This window comes from Leptonotus elevatus, chromosome 14 (assembly GCF_054856555.1).
Source record: "Leptonotus elevatus isolate MCC_2025b chromosome 14, RoL_Lele_1.0, whole genome shotgun sequence".
Taxonomy (NCBI): domain Eukaryota; kingdom Metazoa; phylum Chordata; class Actinopteri; order Syngnathiformes; family Syngnathidae; genus Leptonotus; species Leptonotus elevatus.
Window position 1 is genome coordinate 20,305,514 of NC_141252.1, and position 19,928 is coordinate 20,325,441.

General features: G+C 39.5%; 1 protein-coding gene across 1 annotated transcript in view; it reads right to left on the reverse strand.

Moving 5' to 3' along the window:
* atp10d (ATPase phospholipid transporting 10D) overlaps nt 1-19,928 on the reverse strand; it is a 45,621-nt gene that overhangs the window by 11,367 nt on the left and 14,326 nt on the right. The window contains exons 5-14 of the mRNA XM_086095200.1: nt 19,664-19,749; nt 19,251-19,357; nt 18,948-19,079; nt 17,875-17,987; nt 16,987-17,239; nt 13,872-14,092; nt 12,806-12,997; nt 11,525-12,029; nt 11,336-11,442; nt 2,890-3,032 (exon numbers count right to left, since the gene is read on the reverse strand). Coding sequence (XP_085951326.1) covers nt 2,890-3,032; nt 11,336-11,442; nt 11,525-12,029; nt 12,806-12,997; nt 13,872-14,092; nt 16,987-17,239; nt 17,875-17,987; nt 18,948-19,079; nt 19,251-19,357; nt 19,664-19,749 — 1,859 coding nt within the window. The remainder of the gene's footprint in view (nt 1-2,889; nt 3,033-11,335; nt 11,443-11,524; nt 12,030-12,805; nt 12,998-13,871; nt 14,093-16,986; nt 17,240-17,874; nt 17,988-18,947; nt 19,080-19,250; nt 19,358-19,663; nt 19,750-19,928) is intronic.

Sequence of the window (19,928 nt, forward strand, 5' to 3'; positions counted from 1 at the left end):
TGTTTGAAATTAAAACTAAGATAAGTACAAATTTAATACTTCAAATATTTTGAAATACTTTAATTACTATAGAAAACAACTGTTTAAATTTTTATTTACCTTTTGAAAACATGATCTCTGAACTTTTTGTTAGATAAAAAAAAAGAAGATGTTTATTGACTAATATTAATTTTTTAAACTGCAACATTTTACTAACCCTAAAAGTTGTTCAATAAACAAATGCTTTAACCCCCCCCCCCCAACCAAAAAAAGGGCTGGAGTTTGTATTTTTTCTATATTTCATGCCAATATTTTCACTTTTAGTGAAAATTAATATTGACTACTAATAATTGGTATCGGTATCGGCCCTGAAAAACCCATATCAGTCTATCTCTACCAAAAGCTTTGCGGAATGTACGCAGGCACTCTGCATCACCTACGCATGGAAAGTGGTCAGTCGAGGCAAGCTCTCAGGTTGATATTACATGTATAACACCAGATAGTGAACAACAAGGGGGGATTTAACTCAAGACTGGCCAAGTCAAGTCACCGGACCGTAACCCAATAGAACCTGCATTTTACCACCTGAAGAGGAGACTGAAGGGAGAAACAAACAAGAACTGAAAGAGGCTGCAGTAAAGGTCTGTAAAGCATTTCAAATGAAGAATGCAGAACAGTCTGATAAAGTCACTGGGTGGCTGGCTTGATGCAGTTATTGCAAGTAGGGGTGAGGCCACCAAATATTAAGTGTAATTCACTTAATGATAATTAGATGAGGTCCGTCCAATACTTTTGCTCACATGAAAAGTGGGTGACTTCAAACAAAAGTGACCTGTCCTGAATCCTGAGTTGTTTTATACATCCAGCTAAATACATTAAAATAAAATTTGGTATTCTGAAATTTGGTCTGAAATTAATATTTTCATGGCGGCACGGTGGCTGACTGGTTAGCACGTCTGCCTCCCAGTGCTGAGGGCATGAGATTGAGTCCGGGCTTTGGCCTTCCTGGGTGGAGTTTGCATGTTCTCCCCGTGCTTGCGTGGGTTTTCTCCAGGTGCTCCGGTTTCCTCCCACATTCCAAAGACATGCATGGCAGGCTAATTGAACACTCCAAATTGTCCATAGGTGTGATTGTGAGTGTGTATGGTTGTTCGTCTCTGTGTGCCCTGCGATTGGCTGGCAACCAATTCAGGGTGTACCCTGCCTACCGCCTGCATCCAGCTGGGATAGGCTCCAGCGCCCCCCGTGACCCTTGTGAGTACAAGCGGTTAAGAACATAGATGGATGGGATTCATCTTTTCATCTGAAACTAAAATGTCTTCAGTATACAACAATAACAAAAATAATTGTCCTTGGCGTTCCAATACTTTTAGAGGGGACTGCACTTTGAACTGTCCGCATAGCAGTGAAAGGAAATATCATGCTTTTTTAAAAATGGAACCCACAACAAAAAAAGCAGGGGGCCCCAAAATGTAACCTTGTGGAACACCATAGGACAGTGGGGAAGAGTGGGACCAGAGCTAACACAAAAGGTCCTGCCTGCCAAGTAGGATCTAAACCACTCTAGAGCACTATAACTAACGCCCACCTGGTGCTGCAAACAAGCCAACAGAATAAAATACATAGTCTCCAGTGTCATTAGCCAGTATGTTGTCATTAAAAATTCGTAACAGTGTTGACTGTGCTATGCTACATCTTGAAATCTGACTGGAAAACCTCCATAACGTTATGTTGATCCCAAAAAAACATTTCAACTCATCAACACCACTTTCAACTACTAGCAGCTCTGATGGGTTTTTAACCCTTTCGTGCAAATTATAATCACCTACATCTGGATTTTTTTCTCAACTCTTTAGGCATGAAAAATAATAATAAACACCTTAATTTTTTTTAACATACATTTTTCAAGGAGTTGGTGACTTGTCCACTAATGTGGATAACGTGCATTTGAGCAATTAATGAAATGTTTGTAAGGAAAGAATAAAAAAATAAAAAATCTAAACACTATAGAAAATGTCTGTTTGATTTTTAACATTGTGTTCACATATTTTTAACATATTTCAAAACTATTACATGTATTGCAAAAACATTTACCCAAAGAAAAATGAATTTTTTATGAAGTACAGATAGTAATTTTCTTTTTTCTGGCAACCATTCATCATCACTGCCGCTGACATCATCCCCACTTGAATCAGATGGTATATGGTCAACTATCCTGTAGGTTTTGCTAGCATGTTCTGCACCTGACCACTACAAAACATACGGACCAGGATCCTTCCTCTCATATGAGGAATAAAATCCATTAACTTTTGCTATAATAAACAAAATGATTGATGCTTAAAACAAAATAAATAAATAATAATACTGCAGATGAAGTATTTTCAAAAGCAACAAAGTTGCAGCAGAACTAAGTTGTAGTCACAATACAGCTAATGATGTAGTAATTTAGTGGACTCATGGACAATCGTCATTTCTTCAAATTACTAAATTAATACTTGGATATTTTTAACAATTATATTACTCCTTAGTTGTTGCTTGATGTCCCAATATATTTTTTTTACTTGCAAGGGCCTCCTGGAATAGACACTTATATTCCTAACTTGCACGTCACATCTGAACTTCAGTCGGCCATTTTGTTGTCTGTCTTTTTTTTTGCACTTAGAAACGTTGACCACTGGATGGCAGTGTATGTCAAAACTACAATAGTGTGGTTTGGTATGCAAATATAGGTTGATGAAAACAGATATTGTGGAAATGGTTTATCATTATTGAGTCAACATTAACCCTGAATTTGCTTATGGAAAGCCTTAAGGACAGTTTTATGTTTAAAATTGACACAAATCTTAACTGCCATGTTCTGTTCAGCACCAGTGATTTATACTCAAATAATCAATTGTCCGTCACCTCTACAGTGACCACTTCCTACCCAAAAGTGTAAGGTTGGTCTCCAATCTCTCAGCAGACTCAAAGAGCAGCTCTTCTCGGTTCTCAATGCTGCTCTCTGCCAGCAAATGTCTTTTCAGCCACACTTCATACTCCTCTTCCCCTAGTACCTGGTCCACAGAGGGTGTAAGAGTCCAAAAAAAATGGTTATGATGAACCACATAATTGTTTCCAAAATCCTAAAAAAAATCGCTAAATTAAACCAAGTGCGCATTACAAATAATTATAATACAGTGGATATAAAAAGTCTACACACACACACACACCTGTTACATTGTTATTTTTGTGATATAAAAAACCCACAACCATAATAATTTGTTCCCAAACATTTTCCACCATCAACAATCAATTATTACCTGTACAAATGTATTTGATTTTTTAAATCATTTTGAGAGGAGACGTAAAAATGAACAACAGAGATAATGTAATTGCAAAAATGTGCACACCCTCTTACAATGGGATGTGGCTATGTTCACAATTAATCATTCACATTTGAACTTTTCAACCTTATTAAAATATTTTCATAACTCTTCTGATGAAACATCAACTTAAAACTAGTTGAATTGTACCTTTGCCATGGCCTGAGGGTGTCTGTATCATTTTTACTGGCATTAAGCAACTTTAAGGAGGATGGTAGAAACACTGCCACACAAAAACAAATCTGCTGACTGCTTTATGGCATATGACACTTCCCCCTTTCCCCATTTGTTACAAAGACGGAAGTCAATTTGAATGTTGGCGCATGATTACTGCCTTCCTGGCAGAAGCTGCAAAACAACTGAAATTTTTTTTCTGAGGAGACCCGGATAAAAGGACAGTCAAGGATCAACATTGGCCTGGATTTAATTCGCTGACATGAGCTAAAAAAACGACACAATGCGCTTGTCCTCATAGGAAATGTGGTATTCCTTCAGACATAACAATACCACTTTTGTTCATATGGCACCGCCATAATCAACGTAAACTGAAAGTTCCTAAGTGTTGCTTTAAATGGGAATCAGATTTTCTGTCATTAATAATGAACACGTTCATTATTTAAGATTGTCGGCCCCCTGGACAAATACACTCAACACAGCTCACACATAAGGACAATCTTATAAGACATACAGTAAGATAGTCTGGTCTTTAACATCCTTATTTGGGAAAAGGCAAAATCATGGCAAAAACAGCCCGATTGTCTTCACGTAAGTGTGTACCCCGCCTTAAGCTCCGCAAGACCAGTATTTTGGATCTGTTGCTGCAGCTCATTTACAATTGACTGGGCATCAAATTATTTAATATCTGCAAATATTAGGAAATGTTGCTTCACTGTTCCCTCTGACACATACCTGACACAAACGGCTCTGTCTTTCCATCTCATGCCTCATCAGCTATGATTGCATATAATTTGGCCTAACAAAATGACACAAGTCACTTCCTGGGCACAGCAGTCAGTCATCAGTGGTTTATTATGACTGTTACTGTTGTTATCTTCAGTATTATTTTTACCATGGATGGAAAATAGATAATGTATGCAATATAAGAAAACATGGAGAAAAGGTAGGATTTAATAAGTTTTGTGACTTCTTCCCACTCCCTTTTGAAGATGGAAAATCAATGTTAGGGGCGCTTTGTCAAATTTTGCTTGTTTTGTAGTTATTTTTGGTTGTATTTTTATGATTGTTATTGTTAATTTTTCAAAATTATTTCATTCTTTTAACTCATTCACTTCCAGCCATTTTCACAAAAGCACTCCCAGCTGTTTTACTGGATTTTGACTGATTTTGCAAGGCCCACAAAATATTGCGTACTATTGCTATAAAAACATGGAAAGATTAGACTCTCTTCTTTCATCAGGAAAAAAAGTATACTATGCTGCCACCTGCTGGTCGTTTTTGTAATAACTACCATTTCTTTAATCGACCTCTTCAGGTCAGAGGCTGCATCAAAGCCTTTTGGATGATCTAGCATTAAAAAAAAACATAAATTTATAAATACATTTTTGGGACCATGCCAATATTTAAAATAGAACGTTTTATATGTTTTTGGGAGCAAATTAGTTAATGATAGAAATAAACTGAAACTCAATCTCATTCTGAGAGGTTGGTGAGGCATACTGAGAATTTGATGGAATGTTATGTTTTTGAAGAAAATTATCAAATTCCTATAAAATAATAATAATAATAATAATAATAATAAATCAGATTAATATGGTGCTTTTTTAGACACTCAAAGAGGCTTTACAATGGAATGGATACATTATTCATGCACTCACACTGTGGTGGCGGTGAACTACTTAAGTAGCCACAGCTGCCCTGGGGCAGGTTGACGGAAGCGTGGCTGCCAGTATGCGCCTCCGACCACCACCAAACATTCGCACCTTACAGACACCAGTGTGAGTAGCACTGGAGGCAATGTGTGTGTGAATTCCATTGCCCAAGTACACGACACATGACTTGGAGAGAGCGGGAATCGAACAGTAAACCTTCTGGTTATTTATTTTTTATTTAATTTTTTTTCCCTTTTTTTTCTAAAGAGCTCAGTATTGTTCATTCGGTAATGTCATCTTCATTGCTCTTTTTTATTTTTATTTTTGTTATTTTTTATTTTATTTTTTTTGTATGTGGGTGAGTATGTGTATGTGCGTGCGTGCGTGCGTGCGTGTATTTGTTAGCTCACCAAAAACCTATTAGAAAAAATCCCATACCGTTCACCTAAACCGAACACCGCCGTCAGGAGACCCGAGGGGACCAAAGAAAACAAAGGAAAGTGAAATCCAGCACCGACCAGACACCACCCACCGGGCCACCCACCAGAATTCTTCCCCAACCCCAGAAACATCTAAATTCCAACAAATCCAAAAAAATCAGGGAGACCTCAAGAGACCGAAGGAGAGACTGAGGAAAGGAAGGAAGGACAGATGAAGCCAAGTGAGAGTAAACCCAGGAGCAGGAGCGCCCCCCACCCCAACACGGCCCAACTTTTTGGAGCTTTTAGCCATGTTAAAATGCAAATTCCTCACAAAAACATCACCAAAGTGGTGTTTTCCTCCATTCGCCCCTATGAGAAATTCTAGGTCATTCTGCTCTCCAAGCACCAGTCCCTCTCAACCTAAGAAAACGAGCTGTTGGCACTTTTGGACGACATTAGGAGCGCATCCACCCCTGCACCACCTCTGCGGACTATAAGCACGCCCACTTTTTTTGAGACCTCCATGGGAGAGTGACAAAAGTAGCCTTTATCAGTAAACATTCTGTCCAAATGAATTCAAAGCAATCAATTATCCTTTCACATTTGCAATGCGAAAGTGCAATGACAATTGGCCCTCTTAAAATCCCAGAAAAGCTTCTGGCTGATACTTGTGTAAACTACAAGTAAAACTTTTGCGCTGCTAGAACTAACTGAATAAATGGTGTAGTGGTTAGTGTGTTCGCCCTGAAAACAGGTAGGTGGTTCACGACCCACTCTGGTGGTTTTTTTCCCTCTCTTCCCCTCCTCCATGAATTCTTGCAGCAAGGAGCTGTTTTGTTTCAAATGTTTATTGAACAATTGATGGCTTGCGTTGCGTGGTATTCAGAGGAGTTTTCAAACACAGACTCCAACAGGAGACTGCAGCCAGCTTGCCGGAGGCGCGGCAAGCACACGGGGAGAGGCGGGGTTTTACTGAACAGGGCGTTTTACTTCCGCATTAGAAAACTAACCAGCAAAACACCTAATATTTCATTAAAAATACATTGCGATGGTGTCAAAAGTAAGATTAAATCATTATATGTCTATAATTAACTGTGGAAGGGCTTAAAATACCGTGGTGTAATACCTTTAAAAACAATGCTTTCCCCAATGCCTATCTATGATGAGGTCTTTCAAAAGGTTGTTTTTTTCCCCCTCCAAATTCTTTGTCTTGCACAGTAAGTTTTTTTTTATTTAGAAATTTTAATAATTTCTAAGATTTAAATGTTTATTTCTGTTTTTAAGTGTCTTTAGTTATTTTCTTTTTTTGCTTTTAAATATCGTACTGTTAATCATCTAAAGCAGATTGTGTATGATACATGCCTATATAGCTGCCTTAAAGTAGTCTTAAATATCTTCACTTTGCTTTCATTATACTGTCCTTTTTTGTTGTTGTCAAGTAAGACCTAAATGATGATGCACCTTGATTGACATGTTTCATATTTATAATACAGTATTAAGTCCACATTGCTTTCTAGACTGCCTGCATCACGAACAGAGTTTTTCTTCTTCTTCTGTAAACTGAATTCCTTAAAGCCCTTATCCCACTGAGGGGTCAAACGTTTGCGAAGCTAGCGAATGTAGATTTTTTATTAGGGTTCGTCAGGATTAATTCAAGGTTGCAACGTTTGCTAAGAAAGTTGATTTTTCATGTTGCAGTCCCTTTAAAACTGTATAAAGAACGTTTAGCGAATGTTGTGACCCTGAACAAACCCTGACAACATATGAACATTTGCTACCTTCAATAACAATCGCAAATGTTGTTCACCCCTCAGTGGGATACGGGCATTAGACTCGCGTTTCCAGTAGCTGTTGCTCCCTTCTTGCTCTTTCTACCATCCTACAATTTGACATGGGTGGAGAATTAGTATTATTTGTCAATTAGAATTATTATCATCATCATCAAATGATGATAAGTAGTGATGCAACGAATATTCGGCCACCAAAAAATTTCGGACAAAAATGGCTGTTTTTGTCATTTTCGGCATTTGGCCGAAATAAAATTAAAGCCGAAAGAATATGGCCGAAATAGGATGTTGTAGTGACGCAAGCAAAAAAACGCTAGAAGCAAGAGTCTGTTTGAATTAAACAGCGAACGCGGGGGTTAGTGTCCGCTTCGCTTCTCGCTGGTTTTCACCGTGTGAGTTTGCACCGGTCGGTCGCAGCAGATCCAGGGATCATTGCGCACACCGGAGGAGAGGGGCGTCGCTTGGTGTACAACATTTAAGTGGGTCGAAATAAACAGAACTGCCTTGTACTGCAGTACAGGTGAGCTACTCTTTCTCCTGTAGCGCCTTCCTTTTTTCTTTTTTTTAAGAGCCCCTTGAACGCTTCCACTTTTTCACCGGCATCCCGGTGGGCATGCTAAATACTTAAGCTAATGCTAGCACTATTGCTACCAACAGTTTCAAACAGAAACATTTATCGCTATCTCCGGGTGGCGACAGAGCTGTACATGACGCTGTGTGACTTTGCAGTCCGTTCCCGAAGCCGATTAGCTGGTGCGAACAAATGTATTTATTTTTAAACGTTGGTGAATGTGTGAATTTTAAGTGTGCCGCACCTAGTGTCCTGTGCGAACTACATTGACTCTAAAGTGCAATCACACCGCCAGAAAATGCTCAACCCTCGTTTGGTGTTTAATGTACCATTAGCCAACATGTCTGCGGTGTGGGCACATTTCAATTTATATTGTGCTTTGTTAAAATGCCAGTGCTAAATAAATATTTTAGAATAATATTATAATTTTAATTAATTATAATAAACACATTGGTAGTAAAAATTGGCATAATTTTTTTCCCGCGTTTCGGTTTTCGGCTAAGCATTTTTCATTTTCGGTTTTCGGTTTCGGCCCAAAAAATTAAATTCGGTGCATCCCTAATGATAAGTAAATGAGCTTAACTCCAAGCATAAAGTTCACTTTAACTCTTTGACTGCCAAGCATTTTCAGAAAAGAGGATATGTGGGTGCCAACTGATTTAAGCATTTTGACTGATCTTTCAAGGTCCACAGAAAATTTTGTGTTTGGACTACACAGATACTACCAAATGAAAGATTGAACTCTCATCTTTCATCAGAAAAAAAAAGTTAGTTTCTACCTTATTCCGTTTTTCAGTAATCAACAATAGAAAATAGGTTAGTTTCATTCAAATGCTCTGTTTTGGACCAAAATACGGAGAAACAAGCTTTTTGTGAAACGATATTATTTCATGCACTCTAGTGAATTTGACACCTTTTTTTTTCTCCATAAATGATGCCACAAACACCCGAACAGTGCTTTACTTCTGTAAAACACTACCACCAACAATGAAAAAGTGTTTTTTGATAGCAAAATACGTTTATTTACATTCAACATTGTAACAATTTGACAAAATAATTTGGCAAACTATTTACAAATGTGTGCAACTGTGGTACTATTTACAATTGTGTGGATGTTTCAACTACACAGTTTTTCTTTTTGTGAGGTATATTGTGTAAAACTCCCCTGCGTGCGTGTGTGTTTGGCCATGTTGTCATCAAGTCTACTCTCAGGATCATGATACGGTGACCTGGTGTTACGTCTGGCTTCCTCATGTCCTTCAGTTCCTATACCGGGTGGTAAGAGATGTTCTGATCCATCTTATCCACTCCATTCATGGTGGCATCGTAGTCCAGAACCAGTGTCTTCTCTGTGATCAGACTGTACCCACTCCTCCGATGAATATGCATTGGACTCGGGGTACTCTTCATCGTCCGAATGAACGTCCGCCTGTACAGAAGTGCTCGGTTGTGCACCACGTTTTCCGCCGTTAGCATCGCTAGCCGGTGAGGCTTTACGACGTGATCGAAGCCGCCGCGTCAACGCTTCCAACTTCAGTGTCAACGCTTCCAACTTCGGCGTCAACCTCGGAGTCACCATCATCATCATCATCAATGTGCTCTTTAGCATTGGTCGATGCTTTTCGTTTTTTTGAGAAAAATGCTCAAGCGTGAGCTGCTTGCAACCGGTCGGCATTTTCGCTTCCTCAGCCATTCGCCCAACACTCTCGCTCCACCTCACGTCTTCTACTGACTCCTACCCGATCTTGTCCAAAGAGAGTCATCGCTGCCATCTAGTGCCCAAAAATAGTCATTATACTAACTCGATCTGCTTGATACTTTCAGCACATCTTGCCAAGGCTTTCCTCCACCCGTTTAAAAAAACAAAACAAAAAAAACCCATAGTGAACGTCTTTTAACGTCTTTGGCGGCACTCATTTGGATTTTACTAAACGTTATTAAACGTTTTTGGCGGTCAAAGAGTTAAAATCCGCTTCATCTTTATGTAAACAGCCATGAGCTTTACATGCATTGCAGTTTAATTGACAAGTAATAGCATGGGACTTTCCGCTATGTTAGCAGGGCCGTGGCCACAACTAACTAATTGTTAGTACCAGCAGTGATGGTGGCTTACTTTTTTCTTCAAAAACGTCCTTATATTCATCAATCTTTTCCCCACCCATGTCTGCTTAGCAAGATAACGCATCAAATGTACAGTACAGTAGACGCTAATAGCAGCAGATAGGAACAAGCACACAACCAGGAAAACATGGAATACATATAATAAAGACTGGAATTATACGAAACAAAAATATAAACGCAACACTATTGTTTTTGATGAACTCAAAGATCTAAAACTTCTTTCACATACACAATATCACCATTTCTCCAAGAATATTGTTCACAAACCAGTATAAATCTGTGATCGTGAGCACTTCTCCTTTGCCGAGAATCCATCCCACCTCACAGCTGTGCCATATCAAGATGCTGATTAGTGCACAGGTGTGCCTTAGACTGCCCACGATAAAAGGACACTCTAAAAGGTGCAGTTTTGTTTTATTGGGTCTGGGGGACTCAAAAAACCAATCAGCATTGACTGGTTTTCTGAGTCCCCAGACCCCCACGCCCAATAAAACAAAACTGCACCGGTTACTCGAAACAACTTTACCAATTCACGTAGAATTGAGATGTTCGCACTGACATAAAAAAGTCAGATACAGGTTGCATTTGGGCAAAAAAAATGATTTGGGTCGCATTTGCCAGCAGTGTAAACGTATAAGTTAATTTGGCCAAGTGCAAACTCAATGTCGCTAACGGGAGTAAATTAATTGATAGTAATTGTTTGCCACGTTTGTTGCCACGGTTCCCCCGGAACGCCTGCCCCCGCTGCTGAAAGAAATCCTAGTGGAAACACTGCCTGAAGATTGACTGGCCCCGATTTCCGATCATGTGATCAGATTGGGACATCAATAAGTCCCTCTGATTAACCCCGGATATACAGTATTGCAGATGTCCTAGTAGGCTTTTCCGTACGTTCTTTTTGCTAGAAAGCCAGCATTTTGGAACTGTTCATGATTCCTTTCACCTTGTTTAAGGCCCTAGTTCCATCTGAAGGAAAACGGCCCCAAAGCATGATGCTGCCACAACATCATGGTTCACTGTAGGTATGGCTGATGTGTCGTATTTGGGCCAAATATAGCTTTTGTAATTATGATCAAAAAGCATACTACAGCAACATCCGGTGAAATTCATTCGTTGGAGCAGGCATGTATAGACCTTTTATATCCACTATTTAATCACAGCTTGTTCCAGAGATGCTAAATACAGTTAAATTCATTACTTAAGAGAGAACATTAAATACATTTTCATCTGGAAAAAAGAGCCAAGATTTAAGAAGCGTAGTTACCTTTTTAGCAATGCAAAGAGTACGGAGGCCTTCTCTAGCATAGTTGTCTAAATGCTTCTGGGTTTTCTCCCTGATGCGATTGTAGGTCTTCTGAGTTTCTTCTGCCCCTAAACATGACCCATTAAACAGTACACAAAATCTCTGCTAATCATCAAACTGACTGTTTCTGTCTACACTTCATATTGTTACCTTTAGGTGTCTCCACTAGATCCATGATGACCGAATCTGCGCCCTTGGTTAAGACCATCACTTGTCCTGTGAGAGGGTGGCGGACCACCACAGACATCCTTTTCCTGTTGGAGTCAAAGGGCAGGATATGGAGCAGCTGGACGACCAGGGCACTAATTCCAGGCAGGTCTACAAGGAAGCTATTTGCAGATCGTCCCCGCAGGGTGCAGTGATACACTCGAGCTGCATGGACCAGAGCAGCCTCGTCTGGACTCACTGCCTCATATTGTAGTTCATCATCTGTGTCATTCTCAACAACGCCTCTGTTTGTCATGTCCTCTGCATTGTCACTGGCCCCATCCGAGTATGAATTCCCATTACCCAAAATGTCAACAGTTTTTATACAGCTGCCTCTGCTCCGAGTAGGTGAATGGGTGGAGAAGGCTGAGAACAACGGGGAACTGAAGCGCTGGAATATCTGTTTGATATCATCCAGAGACTTACGAGGTGTTTGTGCCGCAGCCACCTGTGGTAGGGAAGGAGTGGTAGACACCATAAGAGGAAAAACCAAGCTGAAGACCGAAGCAATTTACAAATGAACAAAAATATAAAACGCAACACTTTTGTGTTTGCTCCTATTTTTCGTGAGCTGGACACAAAGGTCTAAAACTTTTTCTACATACACAAAAGGCCATTTTCCTTCAATATATTGTTAGAATATATGTATATAAGTTATCCCATATTTATTCTTATAGTATTGCAAGTCATTTATTCAGCAGTATAACCTTGTTTGAATCCTACTTCTGCAACTACAGAATAGTAACTGTGCCCTTATCAAAAGATAAGGACTGAAACATTTTGTTGTTGGAGCACCAAAGAAAAATACGTCTGTATTATTATCTGCGCAATGACTTATATCCGCGATGGTTTTAATGTTGCAGCTGTGTAACGCCCTCCCCTTTAGAGCAGCAACAGCTGTGTAACTAGGGAACGCCCTGTAAAAAAATAAAAAGAGGCCTCGGGAGAGTGTGCCTCAGCGGTTCGGAAATTGTAATCTGTGCACATCTCTGTCCGTTCTCCTCGCTAGCAAAAATAATCTAAGTCTCTTGTCTTACTTCCTTGTCTGTTGTTTATTAAATGTTCTAGGTAAACTGAACCTAACATGTATTCTCACCAGCGCAGTTCTAGAAAACCTTCAAAAAAAAGGCTCCCTGACCCAATTGGCTGTTCACTCTAACAAAGTGACAGCCGAAACTGTCAGCAAGGTAAGAAAAAAAAAATAAACTCCAAACTCTGACTCACCACATGTTGAGGCTGCATGGGTGATGAAACCATCACACTGTTGCAAATAGCCAATGCCAGGAAAAAGTCTGTAATGTAGGCGAGTTCCAAACTGGATGTCGCTTCAAAAGTGGCATTGCCAGAAGGCGGCATCGGAGAGCAAACTCTGCTCAACTTCTTCACTAGCTCAGGGTCTGGTATCACCTCCTTTGCCTGAATAAAAAGGTGCAGGACAAGGTTATTTGTTTACAATCTTTAAGAACCTTGAGGGAAAGTTCTAGCTCAGGTATGACAAACTGCGGTTCTGCAGGTTTAGAGGTTTCCCTACTCGAAACTGCAGCTGATTCCAATTAACAGGATCGTTATCAGGCTTATGCACAGCTGGCTGATGAGCTGATTATGAATTAGCTGTGTTGAAGAATGGAAGTATACTAGACCGGAAGGACTACGACCTTTGAGGAGCGGATCTCGCCATCCCTGTTCTAGCTTCTCATTTTGCTAAAAGAAGCTCACTCCAGGTACAGGAAGTAAAAATTCTGAAACATATTGGTTCTAGCCACAGGTGGTTCTACTCAACAGGTGGAGACGAACTTGTTTACCTGACAGATGAGTAGGACCTGTGGCTAAAGCTAATCAGTGGCAAGGTTTTGACTTTCTGGACCTGGATTTCCCAACCCTGATTATAAAGTTCTAGAATTCTAAATATCATTGATTAAGTGTTTAAATCTTCAATTAAGGTGCATCCCTTTGAGTGTTTTCAAACAAAAGAGTGCAAAGTGAATTATGAGTAATAGACGTTCTGGACTGACAGAAGGTAATACAGTATATAGACATGTTAGAAATATGATTCATTGAAAGTCGGGCCAAGAAACAGACTTATAATGGGTCCTACAAAGAGGAAGAGGCTTTTCCATTATACTGCAAGTATACAGTATTATAGAGCTAAATCTAATGAACGGGCAAGAGAAAAAAAAAATCTGGAAAAAGGGGGGAAAAAATCATGATAGCAGCCAGGTAATTATCATGTTTGATGGAGCATGAAAGTGGACTACTGCGCAGTGTATTTTTCAGGCTGTCTGTAACTAACCATTCGGCTGCAAAAGGCACTGGTCCCAGGAAGGAAGTGATTCGACAGTTGCTCGTCTTCTTCAGACCTAGCAGTGAGTGTGTGAAGGGATACTGAACTGCAGTTACAGCTGAAGGGACGGCAGCTCAGAGATTTACCAGTACGTCTGCAAGCAGATTTTAGAGTTCCAGAGCAACCAGCAGTTTTATTCTTCTCTGCCTCATACATTTCCAGTCTACGACCTGACAAACATCACACAAAAATAGAATTTCAACAAGTGAGCAAAATAATTTTTTGTGAGATGTTTCATGCAGTTGGAAGATGGACAAATTAAGTCAAATTGTCATAACTTGCATCTAGTAAAAACAATCATTGACATTATTATTCATCTAGCCATCCATCCACATCTTCTACTTATTGGGGGTCAGGTCACAGGGCAGCAGCTTTAGTAGGGAAGCCCAGACTTTTCTCTTGCCAGCCAATTCGTCGAGCTCTTCCAGGAGAATCCCGACGTGTTCCCAGGCTAACTGGAATACATAGTCTCTCCAGCAGGTCCTGGGTCGTCCCCGGGGTCTCTTCCCAGTAGCATGTGCCAGCAACAACTCACCAGGGTGGAGTCCAGAAGGCATCCTGACAAAAGTTGCCTAAGCCCCCTCATCTGACTCCTTTAAACGCAGAGGAGCAATGGCTTTACTCTGAATCCCCCCTTCCAAGAATGACCAAGATTCTCACCCTATGTTTGGGTCTACCAGGTCGGAACGGCATCTTCCCCCACCATCAAAACCAACACACCACCATCTGGTGATGGGTTGACAGCTCTACCCCTTTTCTTTACCCGGGAGTCCAAGACATGCAACCGCAAATTCCTCCCAATCACGCCCTTCCAGGTTGCAACGTCCATCACTAGAACGATGCAGTCTCCACTAGAATGCTCTCCACCCTCTCCAAGGAATCCAAGGAAGGATGGGTAATCTGAACTGCTATATAACAGACAGAATCCCCCCCCCCCCCCCCCCCCCCCATCAAAGGCAGGAGGCGGCTACCCTCTTATCCACCAGGGTAAACCCCAACGTACAGGCACCACGCCGGGGGGCATTAAATATGCCCACAATTACTCGGTGCTTCTCACCACGGGCAATTCCAGACCCCTCAACCCTCTGTGTGTATATGACACATGTACTTCTTCTTCCCTGCCAGAGATGTTACATTGCACGTCCTTTGAGACAGCTTCTGTAGCAGTGGATCAGACCGCCATTGACCACCACCTAGCGCTGTTATGTTTTGCGGGTGTGGTTGAGGTAGGTGGACCCAGATGCAGGGAAGCAGAGTCAGCAGGCAAAGGTGAAGTCCAAACGAATATTTAATAAAACAAAAGCAAGGAAGCAAACAAGGTACTGACTGGGAAACAAAACAACAAAGTCCAAAAACGGCAAGCAAGGCAAAACGTGGGGAGAACTACAGAGCAAAAACACGGAAGCATGACGGTAGGAAACAATAACAAACATCAATGGATCGACGCAGACAGAGGGAAAACACAAGACTAAATACACAAACTAATAGACATAACAAGACACACCTAAGCAAGACACAAGTGGCTAAGGTCACTGATTGGTTGACACACGAGGAAGGGCAGGCAAACACAGGTGGACATGATATTGCTTGAGGAGACAAGGGAGACACAAGAAAAACAAAACACAGATCATAGCTAACTAAAGTAACTTGGGGACAAAAGTCAAACAACCCAAACTAAACCCAACCCATGACAGAAAAACACCAACACTAACCCTAACCCAACCAAAAACCACGACAAGCACACTTTGCATTGACCACCTTACGCTGCTGGTGAGTCCACGGGAAATTATCTTTAGGTTGGACAGTTAATGAGGTATACGGTTTCAAGGTTAAGAGAAAAGCCAGCACTAATACTCGTAATTCCTACTATGCTAGCTTTCTGTTTGCAGATATTGATAGTACTGACCTGTTGGGTGCTGCACACACCTCTCATCGCATTGTTTCAATTGTTAAAGGTTAAAGTACCATTGACTGTCAGCAACACCGAGTGGAATGAAATTTGTACTCCGCATTTGACCCATCCCCTGACAGAGCGGTGAGCAGCAGTGGTGCCTCGCTCGGAAATCATCTGGTGATCTAACACCTAATTCTAACCCTGAATGCTGAGTGTCAAGCAGGAGTCAGTCCTTCTTACTACAGCTTATCTGTGGAATTTTGCTTATCTGGAGGGTATGCTGTGAAGAAAAAAACTTGACATGCTAGAAATTTGGAATCAGCATGCCAATTTTAGGTTTAATCAGCATTAAAATTAAACTCAAAGATTTTCCTCCCAAATAGTTTCCTAGTGTTATCCAGTGTTGTCGGTTATTTTGATTGTGATCATCATCATTATCATTATTATTATTAGCATTGTCTCCTTCAAATGCAACAAAATTATATAGAATAATATACATTTATTTTTTTCTTCTTCAAAGGATTCCACCTACAAAAAAATAACACAAAAGAAGTAGAAAAAAAACTAGGGGTGTAAAATTGCCTACTACCTGGCGATTCGATTCGTATCATGATTCATAGGTCACAATTCGATTCGATACCAATTAATCCCGATAAGAATCCATAAATTAATTATTGCATTTTTTTTAAACTCACATTTAGAAAATACAAATCAGTAAACTTGTACATGTACGCTGTAAGATTTGTACGAAAATATATTTATTTATCTGAAAATTCAGGCTTATAAGTGAGCCACTGCATTTAACAGGTTGCAGTCTGTTTCATGTTTGAACAGCACTGAAATCAAATATTAAGGTTTAATGTTCCATTAATATAACATTCTTCCATGCTAAATGTGTAAATCATAACCCTAAGTAAGACGTTTTGTTGAATATTTCCATAAAAAATTGATGTTTAAAAATCGATTCGGCCGCATATTGAATCGATTCAAGAATTGCGTGCTGTAATATATATATATAGCCGAATCTATTTTTTCGAACACCCCTAAAAAACAAAAAACAAAATATGTCATGAGATTAAAACAGAGCAGCGATTGTGCACTTTAGATTGTTTGCAAATTGGGGAGCACCACCCTTCGTTACTGAAATATAATTTTTGAAGGAGAATTTACCATTTTCCTCATGAGGATATTCAATCCCATATATACTGCAACGGCGAAACACCATGTTGTTTTCTGTTAGGGTTCCTGTCTTATCAGAGAACAAATACTGGATCTGACCCAGGTTCTCAGTGATGTTAAGAGCACGGCATTGGATCCTGCAGTCCGCGTGCTCATTGTAGAGGTCAAGATCGTTTTGAATAAAATAGATCTGACCCAGCTTCACAATCTCAATAGACACATACAGGGAGATGGGAATCAGCACCTGTCAATAATTATAGCATTGTTTAGCGGCATGATACACATCACATAAAGGGGAAAAAGTTAAGGGGAAAAAAGTCAGAGCCTGTTAATTTTGATTAACTCATTCACTACCAGCCATTTTTTCTGAAGCAACTACCTTCACTCCCGGCTGTTTTACTGGATTTTGAAAGATTTTGCAAGGTCTACATAATATTCTGTTCTATTGCTATAAAAACATCGAACTTGCCAAAAGAAAGATTAGTCTCTTCTTTCATCAGGAAAAAAAAGTTTATTTGTATCGGTTTCCGTTTTGCAGCAATTAACATTACAAAATAGTTACGTTTCATCATTATTCACAAACCTGTTGAAAACACTTTCAAAAAGAGCTTGTTTGCAACATGGCCCTGGCTGATCTCTTATACTCTACTGCCACCTGCTGGCCGTTTTTTGTAATACTACCATTGCTTAAAGCGACCTCTTCATATCAAAGCCTTCTGTATGCTCTAGCATTAAAAAATATATACAAAAAAATGTATAAATACATTTTTGGGAGTGAAGGACAATGTATTAAAAAACATATTTTTAAACGTTTTGGGGTTTGAATGAGTTAAGCACAAAGTAGGCGCAGAGGGGGAAAAAAACATTTGACCAACTTACTTGCAGCACAATTATCATGGTCCAAAAAACATAAAAGCCAGCCAGGGCAGGAGGTATCTCTTCATCAACCAAAAAGAATGCATTTTTTAACCGTTTTAGCCAGAGTCCATGCCCTGAAAACACATAACAACCATAGCAAACAAATCCCTGGCACAATCTCATTTTAAATACTGTTTAGAATGTAGTGTTATGTTTACAAATACTTTTTTCCATGAAGACACTGACTGACACCGATTGTCGTAGACAACTTGTCTGACTGTCAACAATGTACTAGTGTTGTTTATTTTACTCAACATTTATAAATTTAGTCTCAGTTTTAGTTCAGTTTCCATCACACTTGTTAGTTTTTATCTTTATCATAGTTAGTCAACCTCATCCCGTTTTTATTTAGTCCATTTTTAGTCGACTATAAATCTAGCATTTTAGCCCAAGAAAACATAATTTTATTACTGTTAACGTTTTAGTCAGGACAATCATTTAGCCCCCTTTTTTAATTTATTTTTTATTTTAAATCTAAAACTATTTCACATTGAAAAAAATTCTCATATTTTTGATGAAAAACAGCAAACACAATCACAGTATATCAACAAGTGGCTCGCTACTATGGCTTCATGCTATGAGCTAGTAAATTAGTCAGCATAAGTTAGCGGTCGGATTAACATATAACTATAATTTACTTTTTTTTTTTTCACTTTTCACCGTGAATCCACCTCCTGTCTGTCCCATGTGTTTATGCATATTGCACTAGCTAGATTTGAAAGGGATTGTGTTATTGTCACATGAGACAAGATTTTACAAAATCATATCATTTTCGTCTCGTTTTTGTTCATGAACTAAAATGTCCATAGATTTTAGTCCAGTTTTTATTAAGTGAAGTACATTTTTGTCTTGTCTTCATTAGTCATCCCAGTTATTGTTTATTAATGAGGGTTTTAGTCTCGTCTCGTATTAGTCCAGTGAAAAATGTGTGTTGACGAAATTATTTTTGTTTAGTTTTCATTGATGAAATTAACACTACAATGTAAAAAAAAAAAAGCAATCTTGTTTTTTTATATCTCATTTTGAGTACACACCTATAGCAGTGGTGAGACACATGATGATCAGCAAGAGCACACACAACAGTATATCAGTGTTTAGGTGATTTTCCAGTTTGCTACGTTTACACCTCGGCCCGCTGTTGTTCATCATGGCTTTGGTCTCTTGTCCTGAGTCACACAATAGCAAAGCATATTTGGTTACAAAGAGAAAAGCCTAAACCCTAAACGTTACCAAACAAGTTGTCACTAAAAATAAGTTAGTCCTGAAATTGATTACATTATGTCCATTTCATAACACTTTAACTGCAACCAAATATTAATAACCTGCTGTCGTCTTACCAGCATAGACCACAATTCCAACGACAGTCTCCGTGTTACGAATAGTGCAACTTCTCAGCAGGAGGTTGTTATTGTCAAGTCCAGCACGTGCCCCGCTAGAGTGTTCCCTGAATTAAAAAAAATAAAATAAACATACTAGTTTTATGCAAAAAACAAAACAAAAAAAAACATCAAAGTCAGCCATTAATGGTCTCTTTGCACAGCTCGACTACTTCCTGAACTTAATACCATGAGTGGGCAAATTGATTAATCCAGGTGTGTCTGGCCATTGTCGTCGTAGTTACTGAGGTCAGGCAAACCTGGATTAATCAGCTTGTCCACTCATGAAAGACTGGAAATGAAGGTGTGGTATTGAGTTAAGGAAGTGGTGGATTTGTGCAAAGAGTCCATATAGACCTCATTATGGTACTTACATAAAACCGCGAAACGTGCCAAGGTCGTTGTTGGGATTCTCACACTCAATACGACTGTGGAAGCTCTCAGGGTTAAACTCCACTCCCTTAGGGAGAAAACCCATAAAAAAGGTTATCCGAAAGTAATACACCATTGATTAAAACTAACTAGCTATTCTGTTAAATGTTTAATTTCAACTCTTGCCTGAAAAAAATAGTGAATGTATGTAATGATGGCAAATGAAACTGATACCTCGAAGCTTTCCTTTAGTCTTAAATTGTTGTA